Source organism: Pelobates fuscus, chromosome 3 (assembly GCF_036172605.1).
Source record: "Pelobates fuscus isolate aPelFus1 chromosome 3, aPelFus1.pri, whole genome shotgun sequence".
Taxonomy (NCBI): Eukaryota; Metazoa; Chordata; class Amphibia; order Anura; family Pelobatidae; genus Pelobates; species Pelobates fuscus.
The window spans coordinates 344,803,095-344,821,297 of NC_086319.1; the positions used below are offsets into that span (position 1 = coordinate 344,803,095).

At 36.3% G+C, this 18,203-nt stretch overlaps 1 protein-coding gene across 1 annotated transcript in view; it reads right to left on the reverse strand.

Moving 5' to 3' along the window:
* Window positions 1-4,452: 4,452 nt before the first annotated feature.
* Window positions 4,453-18,203, reverse strand: part of LOC134603292 (threonine--tRNA ligase 2, cytoplasmic-like) — a 44,892-nt gene continuing 31,141 nt past the window's right edge. The window contains exons 5-19 of the mRNA XM_063449128.1: window positions 17,408-17,529; window positions 17,055-17,172; window positions 16,777-16,841; window positions 15,977-16,055; window positions 15,625-15,771; window positions 14,985-15,083; window positions 12,692-12,858; window positions 11,468-11,630; window positions 10,855-10,992; window positions 10,684-10,761; window positions 10,501-10,601; window positions 9,184-9,288; window positions 7,149-7,221; window positions 6,234-6,348; window positions 4,453-5,089 (exon numbers count right to left, since the gene is read on the reverse strand). Of these exons, the coding sequence (XP_063305198.1) occupies window positions 4,941-5,089; window positions 6,234-6,348; window positions 7,149-7,221; window positions 9,184-9,288; window positions 10,501-10,601; window positions 10,684-10,761; window positions 10,855-10,992; window positions 11,468-11,630; window positions 12,692-12,858; window positions 14,985-15,083; window positions 15,625-15,771; window positions 15,977-16,055; window positions 16,777-16,841; window positions 17,055-17,172; window positions 17,408-17,529 (1,719 nt within the window). The 3' untranslated portion in view covers window positions 4,453-4,940. The remainder of the gene's footprint in view (window positions 5,090-6,233; window positions 6,349-7,148; window positions 7,222-9,183; window positions 9,289-10,500; window positions 10,602-10,683; window positions 10,762-10,854; window positions 10,993-11,467; window positions 11,631-12,691; window positions 12,859-14,984; window positions 15,084-15,624; window positions 15,772-15,976; window positions 16,056-16,776; window positions 16,842-17,054; window positions 17,173-17,407; window positions 17,530-18,203) is intronic.

Here is an 18,203-nt window from a genome sequence, read left to right on the forward strand (position 1 = left end):
GAAAGTTACAGGGTTAAACACAGTGCTAGCAAATTAAATTATCTGGACTTTTGGCCTGGGTTGGCAGGCAGGTCCCTCAAATTGCAATCATTAAAATTACTTAATTAGGTAAAAATATTACATAAATATGCACGTAGAATTTTAATATATATACATATTTATATATTTGACGTCTACGTGTATATTTATGAAATTATTTATGTAATTATGTATGTGGACATATGTATATTTCGTATTATTTTTATTTATTTATTTATACATAGATATATATATCATTACATTCTAAGTATATTTTGATATAAATATATATATATCAATATCAAAATACTGTTAGAATAAAACTGAATATATATATATAATTTTTTTTTAATTATTAAAAATTATTTTTATTTTTTGTTATTTATTTTTATTAACATATTATTTGTATTTTATAATAATATATATATACCATATATATAGTTATTATATATATTGTATATATTCGTGTGTAATTTAAATATAAGTGTATTTTTATAATTATATACGTATATATAAATATAAAAATACACTTAGTGTGACATTATATATATGATATATATACATATATTATATATAGGTATATATAGATATAATACATGTATATATAGCATATATATACACATATTTTTTTTTTTTTTACACAGATTTTTTTTTTACACTTTATTTTGGATTTTTCACTTGCAGGGAGACTGCCTGTCAGCACAGACAGTCCCCCTGCAGGCAGACACATGGACACCTATTGCGATCATGTGATCGAGTGATCACATGGCCGTGGGGTCCTGATCTGCCGAAGGGGGACTGCCTGGGCAGACAGGCAACCCCCCTGGACCGGGTGGAGCACTGATCGCCGCCGTGGGACCGACGGCGATCAGGTAAGTAGCCCAAAACCGTTATGACGGTTCAGGACCGTCAGCGGTCCAAACGCACGTTTTACCGCTGACGGTCCTGAACCGTCAGCGGTCGTTAAGGGGTTAATACAAATAAAAATGTAAACTAAAGTCTGTTAGTTCAATGCAGCTGGGAATGTTTTTATATTCAAAGTTCTTGACAAACTTTTTGAATAACCCTGTTTTATGCATTGACAGTACAGTGGTACCTCGGTTTACGAATTTAATGCATTCTCTGGGACGTTTCTTATTGTGAAACATTTGTAAACCGAAACGCGGTTTCCCATAGGAATGCATTGAAAACCAATTAAACCGTTCTGGAGGTCAGAAAAAAAGTCAAAATGAGCTGGCATAGAAACCAACCCACAATGCAGAACACACAGTAAAAGGCATGCAAACGACGAAGCTCAGCTCCCTACCTTTCCACAGCTTGAGAAATGCACCAAAAAGTCCCAAAACAACTGAAAACAATTTCCAGAATGGCTCCAAAACTCGATGCAAAACCCGCTCCAACACCTCCACACTCGACGCCACATGCTACCCACAGACTCCAGCCTGCACAGGGGCGGCGCTATAAACCTCCCAGGTGCAATGGATCCTGGGAAAACTTGCTTTGTATTGCGAAAAAAAATTGTAAACCGAGGCATTATTTTCAATGGATTTTCATTTGTAAACCGAAAATTATGTTAACCGAGGCGTTTGTAAACCCACTGGGTCCCACTGTATCTCCCTCTTTGTTCAAACATACATTTATTGTAGCTCATTTGAGAAGGATCCACCTCAACTCTTGTATCTGTCAATTACTTGTTATACAGCCCAACTGTATCATTGTAAAGAACTGCAGAACACATTGTTCTACGCTATCGAACTACCATTCTTTCTCCAAGTATCTTCAATGGTTTATATAGGGAGTGGACAAAATGACGGAATCCAAGTCTACGGAATATGTTGGAGTTGCATGATAATAATAATAATAATCAAATGATAGCAATAAGGAAAGGGAGGTTTGAATTTGAAGCAATAAACCACAATTTCAAATGTAGTGGTGTGATAATATTTAGATCCCATTAGATCACCGTGCAGATTAGTACTGACCAGGGTTCCTTGTGTCCCTAATGGAGAGTGAGGAAGTATTTGGAGGTATTTATATCTGCAACGGCCCAGATTAAACTGTTACTTTTGCTTCTATGTCCTTCTGTGAAGGGCTAACCCCTTCAGGACGGAGTCAATAGTGCACGTTCTGATCAAAACAAAACGTAAACAAAAACTGGAATTTGCGCTATATGTCTGTTAAACCGTAATTCACCTCTTTCATATTAAATGCACCCACACTTATCATTTTGTTCAGGAGAAACAGGGCTTTCATTTCATATCAAATATTTATATACGAAACATAATTTATTATGAATAAAATTTAAAAAACTGTGAGAAATTAAAATTTTTTAAAAAAAATTGTAGTTCCGCCTCACATTTTAGCTGTAAATGTCATAATACTTTTAGGTTTTACTGCAAGGAAAATGAACATATTTGTAATCAGCGATGTCTCACGAGTACAACAGTACCCCCCATTAACAGGTTTTATGGTGTTTTGGAAAGTTACAGGGTCAAATACAGAACGTTCCATTTTAAAATTGAAATTTGCCAGATTAGTAATGTTAATTTTGAGATGGTGTGGTAGTCCAGGAATGAGAATTACCCCCATAATGGCATACCATTTGAAAAAGTAGACAACCCAAGGTATTGAACGTGGGGTATGTTTAGTCTTTTTTAGTAGCCACTTAGTCACCAGTTTTACCAGTTTTAAACACTAATATTTGAGTTCAGCGAAGTCTAACGAGTAAAACAGTACCCCCTATGTACAGGTTTTATGGTGTCTTGGAGAGTTACAGGGTCAAATATAGTGCTTGCGAATTAAATTCTCTGCACTTTCTCCTTGTGTTGTCAGGCATGTCAACCAAATTTTAATTAATCAAATCACATAATTATGTCAAAAGATTACTTAAATATACACGTAGAATTTCAATATATATGCATTTATAGGTATTTAAATTCTACGTGTATACTAATGTAATCTTTTATGTAATTATATGTATTTATCTCTATATATATATGTGCGGTTATTTGTATTTTTTATATAGATAGATATATATAGAATGTCATTCTAAGTGTATTTTGTTACCAATATATATATATTAATAACAAAATACAGTTAGAATGAAATGACATATGAATATATAATTTATTTTAAATTTTATTTCAATATTTTATTTATTTATTTATTTTATTTATTTATTATTGTAATTATACATATATATATATATAATATGTGTATATATCTATTATATATATAATATATATACATATTATATATATGTAACGTCATTCTAAGTATTTTAATACTAATATATATACGAATATCAATATTAAAATACATTACGTATGAGGTTACATATATATATGTATATATATATTATATATATAATAGATATACCGTATACATATATATATAAAAATACTTTTAATTTAATTTTTAACATGTTTAATTATTTTTTTTTACACTCCCCACCAGCAGATCCATAGCCAGCTATAGGGGGCCATGTGATCGCTCTTTGAGAGCGAACACATGGCCCCCCGAGGCCTCATTTGCCGGGGGAGGGCTGCCTGGGCTGTCAGGCAGCCCTCCAGAAGAGGATCGCGGCGGAGGTGAGTACCGCCGAGGTCCTGGGGGCTTAAGCCGTTACGGCGTTCTATGCCGCCGCAACGGATTTAAAGCCGCGACGGCATAGAACGCCGTAACGGCGTTAAGGGGTTAATATTCTATATTATGCATAGGTAACACTGACCAAGTGGTTCAATTCAGGTTCCCAGTACCTCTAAGTCAAGTCATTTGAGAGCTGAAAATGTGACTGTCCTTTTGGGAGGTTTAAAGTTGCTTTCCAGGCCTGTTAAATGAACACTCCAAGCACCATAATTACTGCAGACGTAAGTAATCAAAACATTATACAAATATATTCGGGGTCAATGCAAACCATTGTCTGTAAATCTATTTATAAATAGGACTATACATAGGAGACAAGGTCACACATTTACACCGTCTAAGGCAGGGATTGGCAACCTTCGGCACTCCAGATGTTGTGGACTACATCCCCCATAATTCTCTTACACACATAATGCTGGCAAAGGGTTTCTTACAGTAAAAACATTAAGGATACAGAATTCTCTATCAGAGCCCATACAGATGTTAAAACAGCAATGGGATAAATACTTGCTAAAACATAATATACATGGATATCATTTTTAATAAGTGGGGTAACAGCTTCTTGAACCAAGGATAAATCTGACTGCCATTCTGGGGTCAAGAAGGATTTTTTCCCCTAGTTTGTTGCAAAATTGGAAGTGCTTCAAACTAGGTTTTTGCCTTCTATTGGATCAACAGCAAAACCAAACATGAGGAAGGCTGAACCTGGTGGACGCAAGTCTCTTTTCAGCTATGTAACTATGTAATTAAAGGTCTCACATGAATTCTTTTTTTAAATCACACAATTACTACTAGGACAGGAAGTTAAATTTATTTGCAATTACAATCTTAAACCATTAAAGTAGCTCTATCACATTACGTTTTCATCAAATAAATCAATGGAACCCCAACAGATTAATATTACAAAACAAAATACAGTAAGTAGTAGCTGCAATTACACTTTGAATTTAATACAGTGTAGCATGTCATACTAGCAGCCAATAAGAACCTGAGAACTCCGTCTTGCCAGCGCTAAGCTGTGCCAGGAAGATAATATACAGTGTTTTAGCTGCCTGATTTTGCAGAATGCCACTTGTTTACATTAGAAATATTTTATTCAGTTTTGTAGTTTTTTTTTTTTTTTTATTAAAAAAATACTGAACAGCTTAAAGGCAGGTCAGCGTGATGTAAGTCCCTTTCTTTTACGATTTATTATGGTGCAAAGAATATTGTTTTAGAGCCACTTTAACTAATCCAACATGAGTGAAAATTGAAATAAATTAATTTTTCTTTCATCTTTAGAAATCCTCTTCGGCGCTTCTACAGTGCGACTTCTTCAACTTCAGCAGCTTCTCTATGGCAGAGTTTATAGAAATCTCTCCATGTACTTTGTTATCTCTTGTGCGCACGTTCACAGCGTTGTTTGTTTTTTCTTTCTCTCCGACCACTGTAAGTACAATAAGTACATTAGAAAACATTTGTCTCAGCCAATCACAGTGTAGTTGTTATTTTCCATCTGTGAAATGTCCATGAGATTTGCTGGGATAGTTCCCATAGAATGCAATATTACGCTCTTCGATGTGATAGTGAAAAGGCTAATTAATGAAGACATGTCTAATTGGCTATTGCTAACTGCTTTTCTTTTGTCACGGAAGATAACACAGGTAGTGGTACATACTTTGTGGCTAGCATATACACTATTGACTTCTATGGGGCTAGACTTGTACAGGCACACTAACCGAGAATAATGCTTGTGCTTATAAAACTTAATTGACTTCATCTTCAGTCTTTAAAGAATTCACAGTAATACTTCAGCTTACATAATAACGCACAGTAAATATTTACCATTAATGGCTAAAAACTCATGAAATCCAATCCTGCGCATGCTTCCTGGTCCCTACTTATATTTAAAGTCATCATGGAATAAACAAGACTATGTTTTATACTGAAGACTAGCGAGACATTGCTATTATGGCTAGTATCAATGTGTTACTATGTATTCTGTTTCACTGTGATGAGCACAGGAAGCCTATATTAGAAATATTTTGGTGAAAATAGCCTGTCCCTATAGGCTTTTTTAATGTAAACACTGTCTTTTAAGAGAAAATGTAATGTTTACATTGCTGCCTAGGGAGACCTCCAGTGGCTGCTAGAGGTGCTTCCTGGGTCAGTGCTGCACACTGACGCTGAACTTTCTCCATAGCGATGCATTGATTCAATGGGGGGACTAAACCCATTTGTTCTGCAGTTTTAAACATTGCCTACTTTCCCCAACCTTCCAGCAGGTATGGCATAGCACCAACGCCAGAGTTTCAATTTAATACATTCTGTGTATGTGTCTCTTCTTCTAATCTTTATATGTTTCTTCTCTATTAGTTGTAGTACACACAAAGATGCACTATAACTGCATGTTGACAACGGATACTACAATTTAGAATGCAGGATGAATGAAATCCATTATATTGATTTTTTTTAAGTTCTTAGGAAGGGGCTTGAAGTTTTTGGAAATGGCAAAGGTCATAATAAAGTGCATGTTTTGTTCACACACACAAAAAAAATAGTTTGATATTGTGACTGTTTTGTAAAATTACCGAAAATGAAATTGTACTGAGCCAGCTGTGCATTTCGTATTTTCTTGTTTAATGTACAGCTGTGGTCGAGGTCCACATCAGCCATAAAGCCTGCATCGAAGAAGTCTTTACACACCTAGAACACAATAACATAATACCAGAAAAGGGGCCCGATTAGCTGGAGAGGCAGTTTACTGTTCTCAGAAAAGAATAAACAAATATGGAGCGTTATTACTAGGAAACTTAATCCAAATACACACAAAATAACATAGGCAAGGAGTGGAAGAGAGAGAGGGAGGGGTAAAAGGGAGGGTGGGGTAAAAAAGGAAAGAAACAAGGGGGTGGCAATAGTACTAAACTAGGCTAAAAACCTCCAAACCTAGAGACAATATGTTTGAAAGGGATAGTACTGCGCTATCTATAGATAAGCTGTCTAATAACTATATAATGCACTGTAATACGAATCACATATTAACCACTACCAGCCAGTGTAATATAACCCATATACAATTGAATTACATGGAGACGAACACCAAAGGTTAAAGATTTTAAAAACAGATTTATTAATGAAGAATAAACATAAAACAAATAAAAACCAAAACTGTCTTGAAATGGACAGAAATGTAAAATAAAGTGATAAACCATGGATCTTAAAATATTTTTGTTTTTAAATATTGGTAAATCCTTTGCAAAAGTGAAGTACTAACATGTAATTGATCTTGAATGGGTTAACTGATTTTAGATAGACGAATATAGTTGTAATTTAAAATGACTTATCAGAAATTTCCATTTTCACACGCAGAGACATTTTAATGAGTAAAAATAGTGAGGACAGCAACCAGGACCATTGTTCGATGAAGTTCTGAGGGTAGAACAGTTGCCTCCAATGGTTTGCACACCCATTTAGATCATACCATTTGAAAAGACACTGCTTACCTGTTGTGCATACTCTTCACAGCTAGGTCCTATTGGGACTACCATGACTTGACGGGGTGACAGCCAGAATGGCCTGGTGGAGAAATGAAACAAGAGGCATCACAATACTTAAATCTTCATATAAACAAATTGCAATTTGAAACTCAATTACACACCTCCAAAAATGTCAACTGGCCAAAGATGGACTCTTATGCTTTAGAGGGACTTGTTGGGGAAGGCAATAAAAAGTAGGTCCTACTGTATATTATTGCCCTGACGATTTTATAATATAAAAAGTCTACACTTAAGATATTTTCTAAGTGTGGCTAAAAGAAAGATACCAAGATGGAGGAAGTCTGAAACGCATCAAAAGTTGATGGGTTGGTTGGATTGAGCGAGAGACACTAATTTAGCCTCCTAAACTAGTTTCTTAAATGAATCACTTAATGGAATCCCTTGTGGCTTCTTCTCAAGGTTAAGGAGCCCCGTAGTGCCCTCCAGTAAAAGATTCTTGGAATCCCAAAATTTTAAGACATCCGTCTTTGCTACCAATTATAGTCTCTTGTGACTAACTTCCCTTGGTTAATCCTAAACTTTCCTTCAGGATCAGTGCTCCTCTCATTGTGTGTGAGTATGCTACGGTTAAGTTATGTTTTTTATAACTAGAATGCTTTTCATACTCCCATTACCGGCCAGGGTTTTTCTGGCATTCTTTTTCTATGTATTTTTGTCTGTTTTGTGCATGCATTTCGCCATTGTCTGTACGTACAGTGATCGTTCATGGAGCCAGTACGCTTGAACTTTGATCACAGTGAATCTCTAAACGAGTACATTTGTATGAGGTCAGCTGTAACCCAGGACAGGTGTGTCCCTTTTAGTTGCACTAAGTTTTAACCCTGCAGCTGAAAACATAGCAGTTTAAGAGAAACTTCTATGTTTACAACTGCAGGGTTAATCAAGCCTCCAGTGGCTGTCTCTCTGACAGCCACTAGAGGTGGTTCCGCGATTTTCAGTGAGAAAATCGAACTGAAATTACGCTGGATGTCCTCACGGACTCCAGCGTAATTTCAGATCCCCCTAGGAAAGCATTGAGTAATGCTTTCCTATGGGCGGGTTTGAATGCAAGCGCCGCTCTGGCCGCGCATGCGTATTCAGAGCTGACGTCGGCAGGGGGAGGAGAGGTCACCAGTGCCGAGGGAGCCCGGCGCTTGATTAAGGTAAGTGGCTGAAGGGATTTTAACCGCTTCAGCCCAGCGGAAGGGGGCGCCCCGTTTAACCCTACAGTGCCAGGAAAATGGGTTTGTTTTCCTGGCACTATAGTGTTCCTTTAAGAAGTTGATTATCATTATGATACATCATTCTGAGCAAGAACACTGATTTATTTACAAAAAAACACTTTATAAACACTGCATTTAATGCAGATGGCGCTCTGTAATATGAACATACATATCACAAAATACAATGAGTTTTATATCTCAGCAATAAACTCATGTACTCGGCATATTACTGTAGGTCTTTGTTGTTCACTTTCATATGCCACATATTAGTATATTTTATTGCTTTAGTGCAATATGAAAGACTCGTACACTTACTTTGGAGTTCTGTGATACACTTCGACACACCTCACATTGCTGTGAGATTTCTTACTGCGGATCTGTGTAATGCACTCAAACACATCTCAGACTGCTGTGTCCTTTTTGTTATAATCGTTTTTTTACATAGCTCAGATTGCTGTGAGTTGTATTGCTGTGAAACACAGGGATGCACAGTGGACAATACTGGGCATTTAATTGCTGTGGAATTCTGTAATAAACCGTTACACTGCACGTTACTCTCATTATTATTTACCAAGGTGAGAAGTGGATTTAAAATTTAAGGTCAAACTAGGCAAACCAATCCTAGTACAGCTACTCTAGCCTAAATTTAACATTCACTTTGAATTCTCACTTTAGTAGATGACCCTGTGTGTTTTTATTGCTGCAGAGTTCTGTGATATTATTCTGAAAGACATGTGGTTTTCGGTTGCTGAACACAAGGATACATTAGTTATACATACCACTTTCCAGCATAGTTTTCACAAAGAATTGCTATCATTCTCTCCACTGATCCCAAGATGGCACGATGAATAATAACCGGTCTTTTCTTATCATCTCCATCCTTGCTGCAAGTAAAGGGTTTTAAAATAAATGCATATAAATTAACCAATGGACACTTTATTATTGATGTATACATGAACACACAGAAAATGACAATGTGTTAGGGCTCTTAGCATCCCTAATTCAAATAAATCCATAGCTAAAACGAAAGATTCTCCAATAACATATCTTTGAAAAAAAGACAAAATGTTTCCAAATGGTTGGTCACTTACCTGGATCCCCCTGGTGCTTACAGCCCACCCCATTGCACAGATATAGTTAAAGTAGAAGTTCTACTAACTATTCTGTCGTTAAATAAAATTCACTAGCTGAGAATGTGAACTGACACTCTTAACCAATTAATGAAATACTAAGTAAGTGCCAAATTCCTAGCACCATAACCACTACAGCGAGCTGTAGTAGTTATTGTGCGTAGAGTGCCTCTTAAAAATTTATTTTCCATTGTGCTCTGTTTGCTAACTCCACTTTAACACATGTTTCATATATCTGGCTAAACATAAGATACATTGCTGAGCATCAGATTACTTGATTTTTATCACACCTTCTTGCCGTGAATATGTAAAAAAAAAAAAAAGAAATATATATATATATATTTTTTGACAATCTTTATTGAATACAATAGAACATGAGAGTACTGTTCTCGTGGTATCAATTTCCATAGATGCTAATAGCATAACAGAGACAATATGCATGGTATGCCAATGAACATTTCCAAAACAAGTGTTATCAAAAAGGGAGGTACGGAGAATGACTAATAACACTACACAATACTGCATTGGTTTCCACTTTGCACCCCCTCCCCTTCCTTTGATACTCTTTATTTACACATTTTAGAAGAGGGATAACCATACAGTAGCATTCAGAATTGGCATCAACAGTGTCTGAGTTACTATGTGAAGTCAAGTTTCAGGAGTTGTACTGCTTACATAATATAAGGGTTACATGGTCATAAACAAGATTTTAGGACACCTAACACAACTTGTCCTTGAGTTTTCCAGGTCTCTAAAACCCATAGGCAGGTCTCTAATCACAGCAGCCTGTGCCCGGTATATAGAACAGACAGAGAGGAGAGTGAAGAAAAAAAGAGGGGAGAACAGAGAGGGAGGAAACAAAGGGGGGGGGGAGAGGGGAGGGGATGCAGGGTGTTCAAAAGTGGGGGCTCTGCAGTATTAAGCAGACATTTGTTTGTTCCTTAATATAAAATAAATGTCACTTACCTTACATAATTCAAGTTAAATCTAATGGGCAACTGGAAATCTAGTTGTATGGTAGCACACTGATGGTACCGGCCAATGGCGTCCCTGATAGTTATATCAATCTGAAATGAAGTACCATAATGTTTTATATGCTTTATTACTGGGTTAAAACATACAAAACATAGCAGGTTTCAGGTTACCAACCTTTGGACCATAAAACGCTCCATCTCCTGGGTTCAGTTTCCATGGCTGGCCAAAATTGTTCAGACTGTTTTCAAGTTGCTATGGATACACAGTACAGTAAAATAAATTACGATATGTGAAACACATCAAGTAACTAAAGTAATAATTATACATGGGAGATTTTAAAATGACCTTTTCTGCTTGATCCCAGATCTCTATTTCTCCCAGGTAATTCTCAGGCCTAGTTGAGAGGTGCAGTTGGAAAGTGAATCCAAACACATCATATACAGACTGCAAGAACTCTAAGCATCCTTTCATCTCCTCCTCTATCTGAAAAGGAGAAGTTGTAATATTAAAACAACATTATACCTTTAATGCAACCTTTGTTTTTGATTTGTCATAGATGAAAGATGAGGCTTTGAGGCTTCCTTACAGTAGATATCATGTAATACATTATATACTCTGAAAAGGCAGTATTTGCATGAAAAAAAGCCTGAAGGGAACTATTATACTCACAAGAACAACTACATTAAGCTGAAGTTGTTCAGGTGACTATAGTGTCCCTTTAACAATCCTTACATAAAACATATATTACACAAATTTGCATTACACAGCTACAAAATTGTTGACAACAATGTATAAATTTAGTCCTGAAAATGATTTCGGGTGAGATTCAAATACTGACCTTTGTCACCATTATGAGTGAAGAACCTTATTTAAAATCCAATCAGGGATATAGATCTTTTTGACTGAGGTTAGTGTTTGTATGTCAGCATAAGTGAGTATATTTTTGTGGCTATTTTACCTGCTCCATGGTGCAAAAAATATGAGCATCATCCTGTTGAAACCTCCTGACTCGGGTCAGCCCACTTAAAGTCCCAGAAAGCTCATTACGATGAAGGACACCAAAATCAGCAAACCGCAGAGGTAGTTCTCTCCATGACCGAGGACGGTGACCAAACATCAGGCTGCAAGCAAATATGAAATACTTCACTTATACAAAAAGGCAGCTACTATTCCTTTTTCGGAATCTCACTTCAATATATATGTCCAAACTGCACTCAGTAAAAACTAACAGCAAATATTCATTAGAGATTCTCCAGGATCACATTTTAACTTCCATACTCATTTAAAACCTGCACTTTATTTTAAGCTGAAATCTATTTCAAGTTCTAAATGGAAAAAAAAAAAACTGAATGATGACACACTCAAGAAAACCAAAATAAATATCTGACACGATTCCCTCTGGTGAACCGTCCACCATGACCACACGTTCTTCTATATATTGTCTCAGTATATTGTCTCACTTATAGAATACTTTCTATCTTAACTGGTGATGCTAATACAACTGAAGAGTTCAGTGAGCCACGGAACATACTGCTATCCTGGGTAGGAAATAAAATAACTAATAAAACCTGAGATTTTTAGGTAAGAAATGGGAAGATTAGATGGTCTGCTTAAAAACTGTCTGCTGTCAAAATCTGTATTTCTATATTTATTTGTGTGACAAACTACCATTCATTAGTAAACTGTAGGCCACCTATTAACAAACATTCAACGTTAAAAAAAAATAATATATATGTATATATATATTTAAAAAAAAAAAAAAACATATTAATAACACACCTACTATGAAATATACTTTATGATTCTTTTTGCGTCAGTGAAAGTCAAAGTTTTGACTGACAAACCATGTCTTCGTCAGGCTTGAGAAAGTTCGAGATACGCCTATTATTGATACAATTAGGCGTCATGAAGAACAATTTGGGCGAGTGTTTCCTTTTACTTTGATAAATACATAGTGTGATTACTGTTGCTCAGCATCATTAAAAAATAGTTTGGAAATTCCAGTTCCATATCCCCATCCATTTGTGAGGATTGCTTCAACTCCTTCAACTCTATGTTAAACTTGTCAGTTGTCGAAGTGGCAAAATGCAACAAAGCTGAATGTGTTTGAGTGTATTTGTTTATGTTAAAATGGCACATACTGTAAAACAGAAATCATATTACTTGGCGTTCTCTTACTTACCAATGTCCTGGACAGTTCATCGGTTTCAGAGCGAAGGTTTCTTTCTCCACCTCGAAGGAGAACATGTTCTCGCTGTAATGCTGCCAGTGACCTGATGCCTCCCACAGTTTGCTGTTATAAATATTGGGTGTTGCTACCTCGGTAAAATATCGATTCTGGTATTCATCCTAGCAGATTATGGAAATAATGGTATTAAATAGTGGTATGTCAAAACAACATTTTTATAAACATATTGAAATCATAATGTGTTGCTTTATATGTGAAAGTATTATTTGAAATTATGATTACTGCTAGTTATTATTATTATTATTATTGCCATTTATATAGCGCCAACAGATTCCGTAGCGCTTTACAATATTTTGAGAGGGGGGGTTGTAACAATAAATAAGACAATTACAAGAAAACTTACAGGAATAATAGGTTGAAGAGGACCCTGCTCAAACCAGCTTACAGTCTATAGGAGGTGGGGTATTAGAAACATTAGGATAGGAAATATCAAGTAGGAGTGAAGCAAAGCACTATCCCATAGGAGAGCAAGAGACAGGTATGTAAGGGAGAGATTACTCTGGGAGGCCATACGCTTTCCTGAAGAGATGGGTTTTAAGGCCCTTCTTAAATTGAATTAAAGTTAATGGATACTATTATCTAAACACTGTAATATTTAAAGGGACAGGCTACACCATAATCAGTTCATCTCAATTAAGTAGTTATGGTACCTGGAGTCCCCTGGTGCCAGCTCACTGGCAAATTGTTTTTGAACACATTAGCTCAAGAATAGATGGGCAGCAGTGATTGGCTGGGAGTGTCAGCTGAGCTCTCTTAGCTTTTAGTTGCCACCCGTTGCAGGTATAAGTTGGTATGGATAAATCAGAGTGTAGCGCCACCTTAGTCTTAGCTGTAGGTGCACAGGAGCTCTCATTCAGTTTTAAACTGTTTAAAAACATTGAATTGTTAGCCAGCGCCAGGGGACTTTAGGCACTATAATAATGTCCATGAAATTAGGTAGTTATGGTGCCAATAATATCCCTTTAATATGCTAATATTGTATAAATCCAGCCACTATAATATGTAACAAATGTAAATGGGCCAGCATATCTCCAAGTACCAAAACTGATAAGAAAATAATTTTTATGTATTAGAATTAAAAAAATAAAATCACACCCCTGTTTTACAGAAACATCCATGAGAAGTGTTATAATTCAATCTAAAGCGCATGAAAACAAATTGTGCAGGAAATGTAGAAAATAAGTCAGCTGCCACAAAATCGAGGCCTTGCTAAAAAGTAAAACATGAGCGAATATCTGACAACTATCCAAATGGCTACAATGAGCAAACCATTTAAAAAAAAAAATTCTTATTTACGTTTCTGACCACAAACCTCACAAGGTATTCCTGTTATCGTCTCTTCTTCCTCTCTCTCCCTGTCCTTTCCTCTTTTTATTTTCTCTAATCGTCCTACTAATTAATGGAGTTATTATGTGAAGTGTAACTGTATCTTATACTGTATATTGTATCAAGACTAAAACCTCAAACAAATGTTTCATTTCAAAACAAAATTGCTAAGCATTATTCCTCATTTCAAGGAAAGGTTAAAGGATCTTAACATGTATAGCTTGGAGGAAAGACGAGACAGGGGGGATATGATAGAAACATTTAAATACATAAAGGGAATCAACACAGTAAAGGAGGAGACTATATTTAAAAGAAGAAACACTACCACAATAAGAGGACATAGTCTTAAATTAGAGGGGCAAAGGTTTAAAAATAATATCAGGAAGTATTACTTTACTGAGAGGGTAGTGGATGCATGGAATAGCCTTCCAGCTGAAGTGGTAGAGGTTAAAACAGTAAAGGAGTTTAAGCATGCATGGGATAGGCATATGGCTATCCTAACTATAAGATGAGGCTTGGGACTAATGAAAGCATTTAGAAAATTGGGCAGACTAGATGGGCCGAATGGTTCTTATCTGCCGCCACATTCTATGTTTCTATTTCTGGATGAGTGATGGGAGAAGTGGCTAAATCTGAGTCTTGTGAATCCAAGTTGTTTTTTTTCATCCCTGTTATTTTGTATTATATCATATGTCATGCTTTATGTTCTATCTGTATATCAGTACTGTCTGGAGTCTAACACTGCTTGCTATTCAGGTAAGTTTTAATGCTGTTACTGAACTTTGCTCATAAAACTAGAGGCAAGTGTTAGTCAATGAATGTCATTTCAGCTTGTGATTTGTTGCATAATCTGACTTAATAAAAAAACTAGACTAAAACACACTTACTGTATTGCACTTACTTTAATGAATTCAATGAGGGTATTATAAATATGGGCTCCTCGGGGCATAAAGAAGCAGCTGCCTGGACTCAGCTCATGAAAGAAGAAAAGTTCTTGTTCCTAGGATGGGAATGAAGACATGTTGTTGCCTGTAGCTGATACGTCTATACAATATATAAGGTAAGATCTGGATCCAGAAAGCCCCAATATAATCAACTCCCAAAGAGAATGCAAGAGCTTCAAAGGTCTATACAAAAAATATCAGCCAGAGGAAGATGTTTTACTGTTTATGCTTCTTATCCATTAATTAACACTTACATTTTGGGATATTAGTGTTTTAGGAATTTGCCAAATTAAAGGTTCCATCAATGTGCTGCTGAATTGTCTTAAGCAGGGTTGTGAACTCCAAATGTTGAGTATTTAATGTAGGACATTGGGCATGTTTTATCCAATCCAATAAAGGTAAAAATATTTTAAAGAGTAACAGAACAATGGGATTGTGATTTCAGCAACATTGTTAAGGGTTAACTTACAGCCATCAATGTGTACTGGCATATACTAGTATATAGGATTTAAATACCTTTGTGAATAAATGCTCCATTATATGATTGTATTGAACAGAAATCATCCCTTCTTAAAACTCGGTAAGACCAACACATACCTTTCCAATTTTCCTGTGGTCTCTGTTTTTGGCCTCTTCCTGCATTTTTTCCCATTCTTTCATTAGTTTGGTATCAGGAAAGGATATTCCGTAGATTCTCTGTAGAGTTTCCATATCAGCCTTCCCTTCCCAGTATGTTGAAGAATTCTGTAATTTTATATTGGTTTAGGAAGAAAGTACATAGAAAGTGTTGCTTGATAAACCCAGTAACATTTCTTTTTTCCCCCATATCTATTACCCTTCATTATTTAACCAACCATTATGGCATGCTTGCGTTACATTTGCAGACGTCTGTAGATTTACAGCAACGGTTTCCCAAGACATAGTTCTGCCACTAAAATCACTTGCTCACCTTATATATTTTTAAGGCTTTAATCTTGCCAGTGTGTCTCACATGGGGTCCTCTACACAAGTCAATAAGAGGGCCACATCTGTAAACATGAAATATATGGAAAAACAATTATTTAGCAAGAAAATACATAACTCAAATACGGAAATACACAACTGTCAGAATTCCCCTGGTCACAACACAGAAATGTACAGGCTTTATTCACTAAGGTGAGACTTTCAAATTTAAAGGGACACTCCAGGCACCCAGACCACTTCTGCCCATTGGAGTGGTCTAGGTTCCAACTCCCATCACCCTTAAAGGGACACTCCAGGCACCCAGACCACTTCTGCCCATTGAAGTGGTCTGGGTGCCAACTCCCACTACCCTTAACCCTGCAACTGTAAATATTGCAGCTTTCATAAACTGCTATATTTACCTTGCAGGGTTAACTCCTCATCTAGTGGCTGTCCTCATGCTATTGACGTGCTCACGCTATTTGAGGACCTCCAGCGTCGCTAAAATCCCCATAGGGAAGCATTGAAAGCATTTTTCAATGCTTTCCTATGGGGAGGTCTAATGCGCTTTTTTTGTGATTGATCTCAGAGTATGAATAAAGGACCCTGCATTCTGCACGCTCGTAAAAACATACATCAGGAAAATCACTATTCACTTTAAGACTCAGTTTCTTCTCTGAATACAAAGCGATGTCAAATAATTTGAACATTCTGCCTCTCTGATGCCCTTCAAAAATCATTGCTGGACCAGCATAAAAAAATAATAACAACAATAAAAATTAAATGAAACACATGTGCTTTAATCACCTGTATACCGTTGTTGTTGGTGTGTCAACCTTCTCATTCAAAATGCGGCACTTGAATTTGTTATACTACATGCAAACAAAAACATTGCAATATAGTTAGAGAAGTAACAAACAGCAATCGGGTTCCAAATAATGAAAATACATCAGATGCGTTAAAACAATCTACCTATTCTTTGTGAAGCGAGGCTACGGAGAAACTTATTGTAACTCCATAGACAACACAGAAATACAGCAGAGCAAACACAGCGTATTTATTCTTTACATTTCACTATACCGTACCTGGAACATTTTTAATAGCAGATCTTTACTGACTTCCAGCCTTTCAAAAGGTTGCTTCTCCTTAATAATGGATTTACACATGTTCTCCAGAACTGGGAACTCGTTGCTTGATACCCCCCTACAGAAGCAAATATACAGACAATCTGAAAGCTGGGCTAATACATTATTTAAATGTTGAGAATTGTTAGCTATGATTATACACATATAAACCCAGGGACAGTAAAGGGACTACCATGATGTTTTCTGAGGACAACACACAGACTTCACAAATGACTGATTATAAGACTGAGAACCCCTGCATTAACGGACACTATTTATATGAGGCCCTGCATGCACACAAGGTGAGTATTTACCTGTCCTCTAAAAACATATCATAATAAAAGCCATTTTCAATGGGTGGTCCGTAGCACAAGCAACCTCCGTAATAGTTCTCCATTGTCTCTCCAAGGATGTGAGCACTTGAATGCCAGTAAACCTTTTTAGAAAACGGATAAATAGTTTAACGACAACCAAAACAGCCATAAACGGGATATAAATTGATCATGTAAACACAGAAGTAAAAAAATAAAAAGTGTAGAAATGTAGAGTACTTGTTTAAGGCTTAGCTTGAGTCCCTCGTTCTTCTGGTTCCTTGTGTCACCCTGTCTGCATTCCGTTTTCCTATTCTCTTCTTGTGGAAGACGTTCTCTTTGATTATTTCTCTGCAATACCCCTATATACTTTCATAGCCTTCCCACTCCCCTGACAGTGTTCCCCCTCTTTCTTCCCACTAATGCTAGTCCCCTTCTATCCTTCTTTTTTTATACCAGTATATACCAATCAACAACATCAACAATCAACCAATATACCTATCAACTTTCTTACCATCAGCAGCACCAGAACTATCTGCAATATCACATTCTGGAGAAAAGCTCTGAACTTGGAACAATTACCATGGAAACCAATTAAATACTCCTTCTCATTCAACTTGGGCCACTTAATGTAATTAGTAAAAAAAAAACACCCCAAACCCTAAATGTATATGGCAGATACTGGGACAACTGTATAACCACAGAATCCCCAGCTGGATGTATGGTTTAAATTAGTACATTTCTGTTTGTATCATAAAAACACAGATTTGTTGTAACAGCTAGGACAGTATTGTGAATA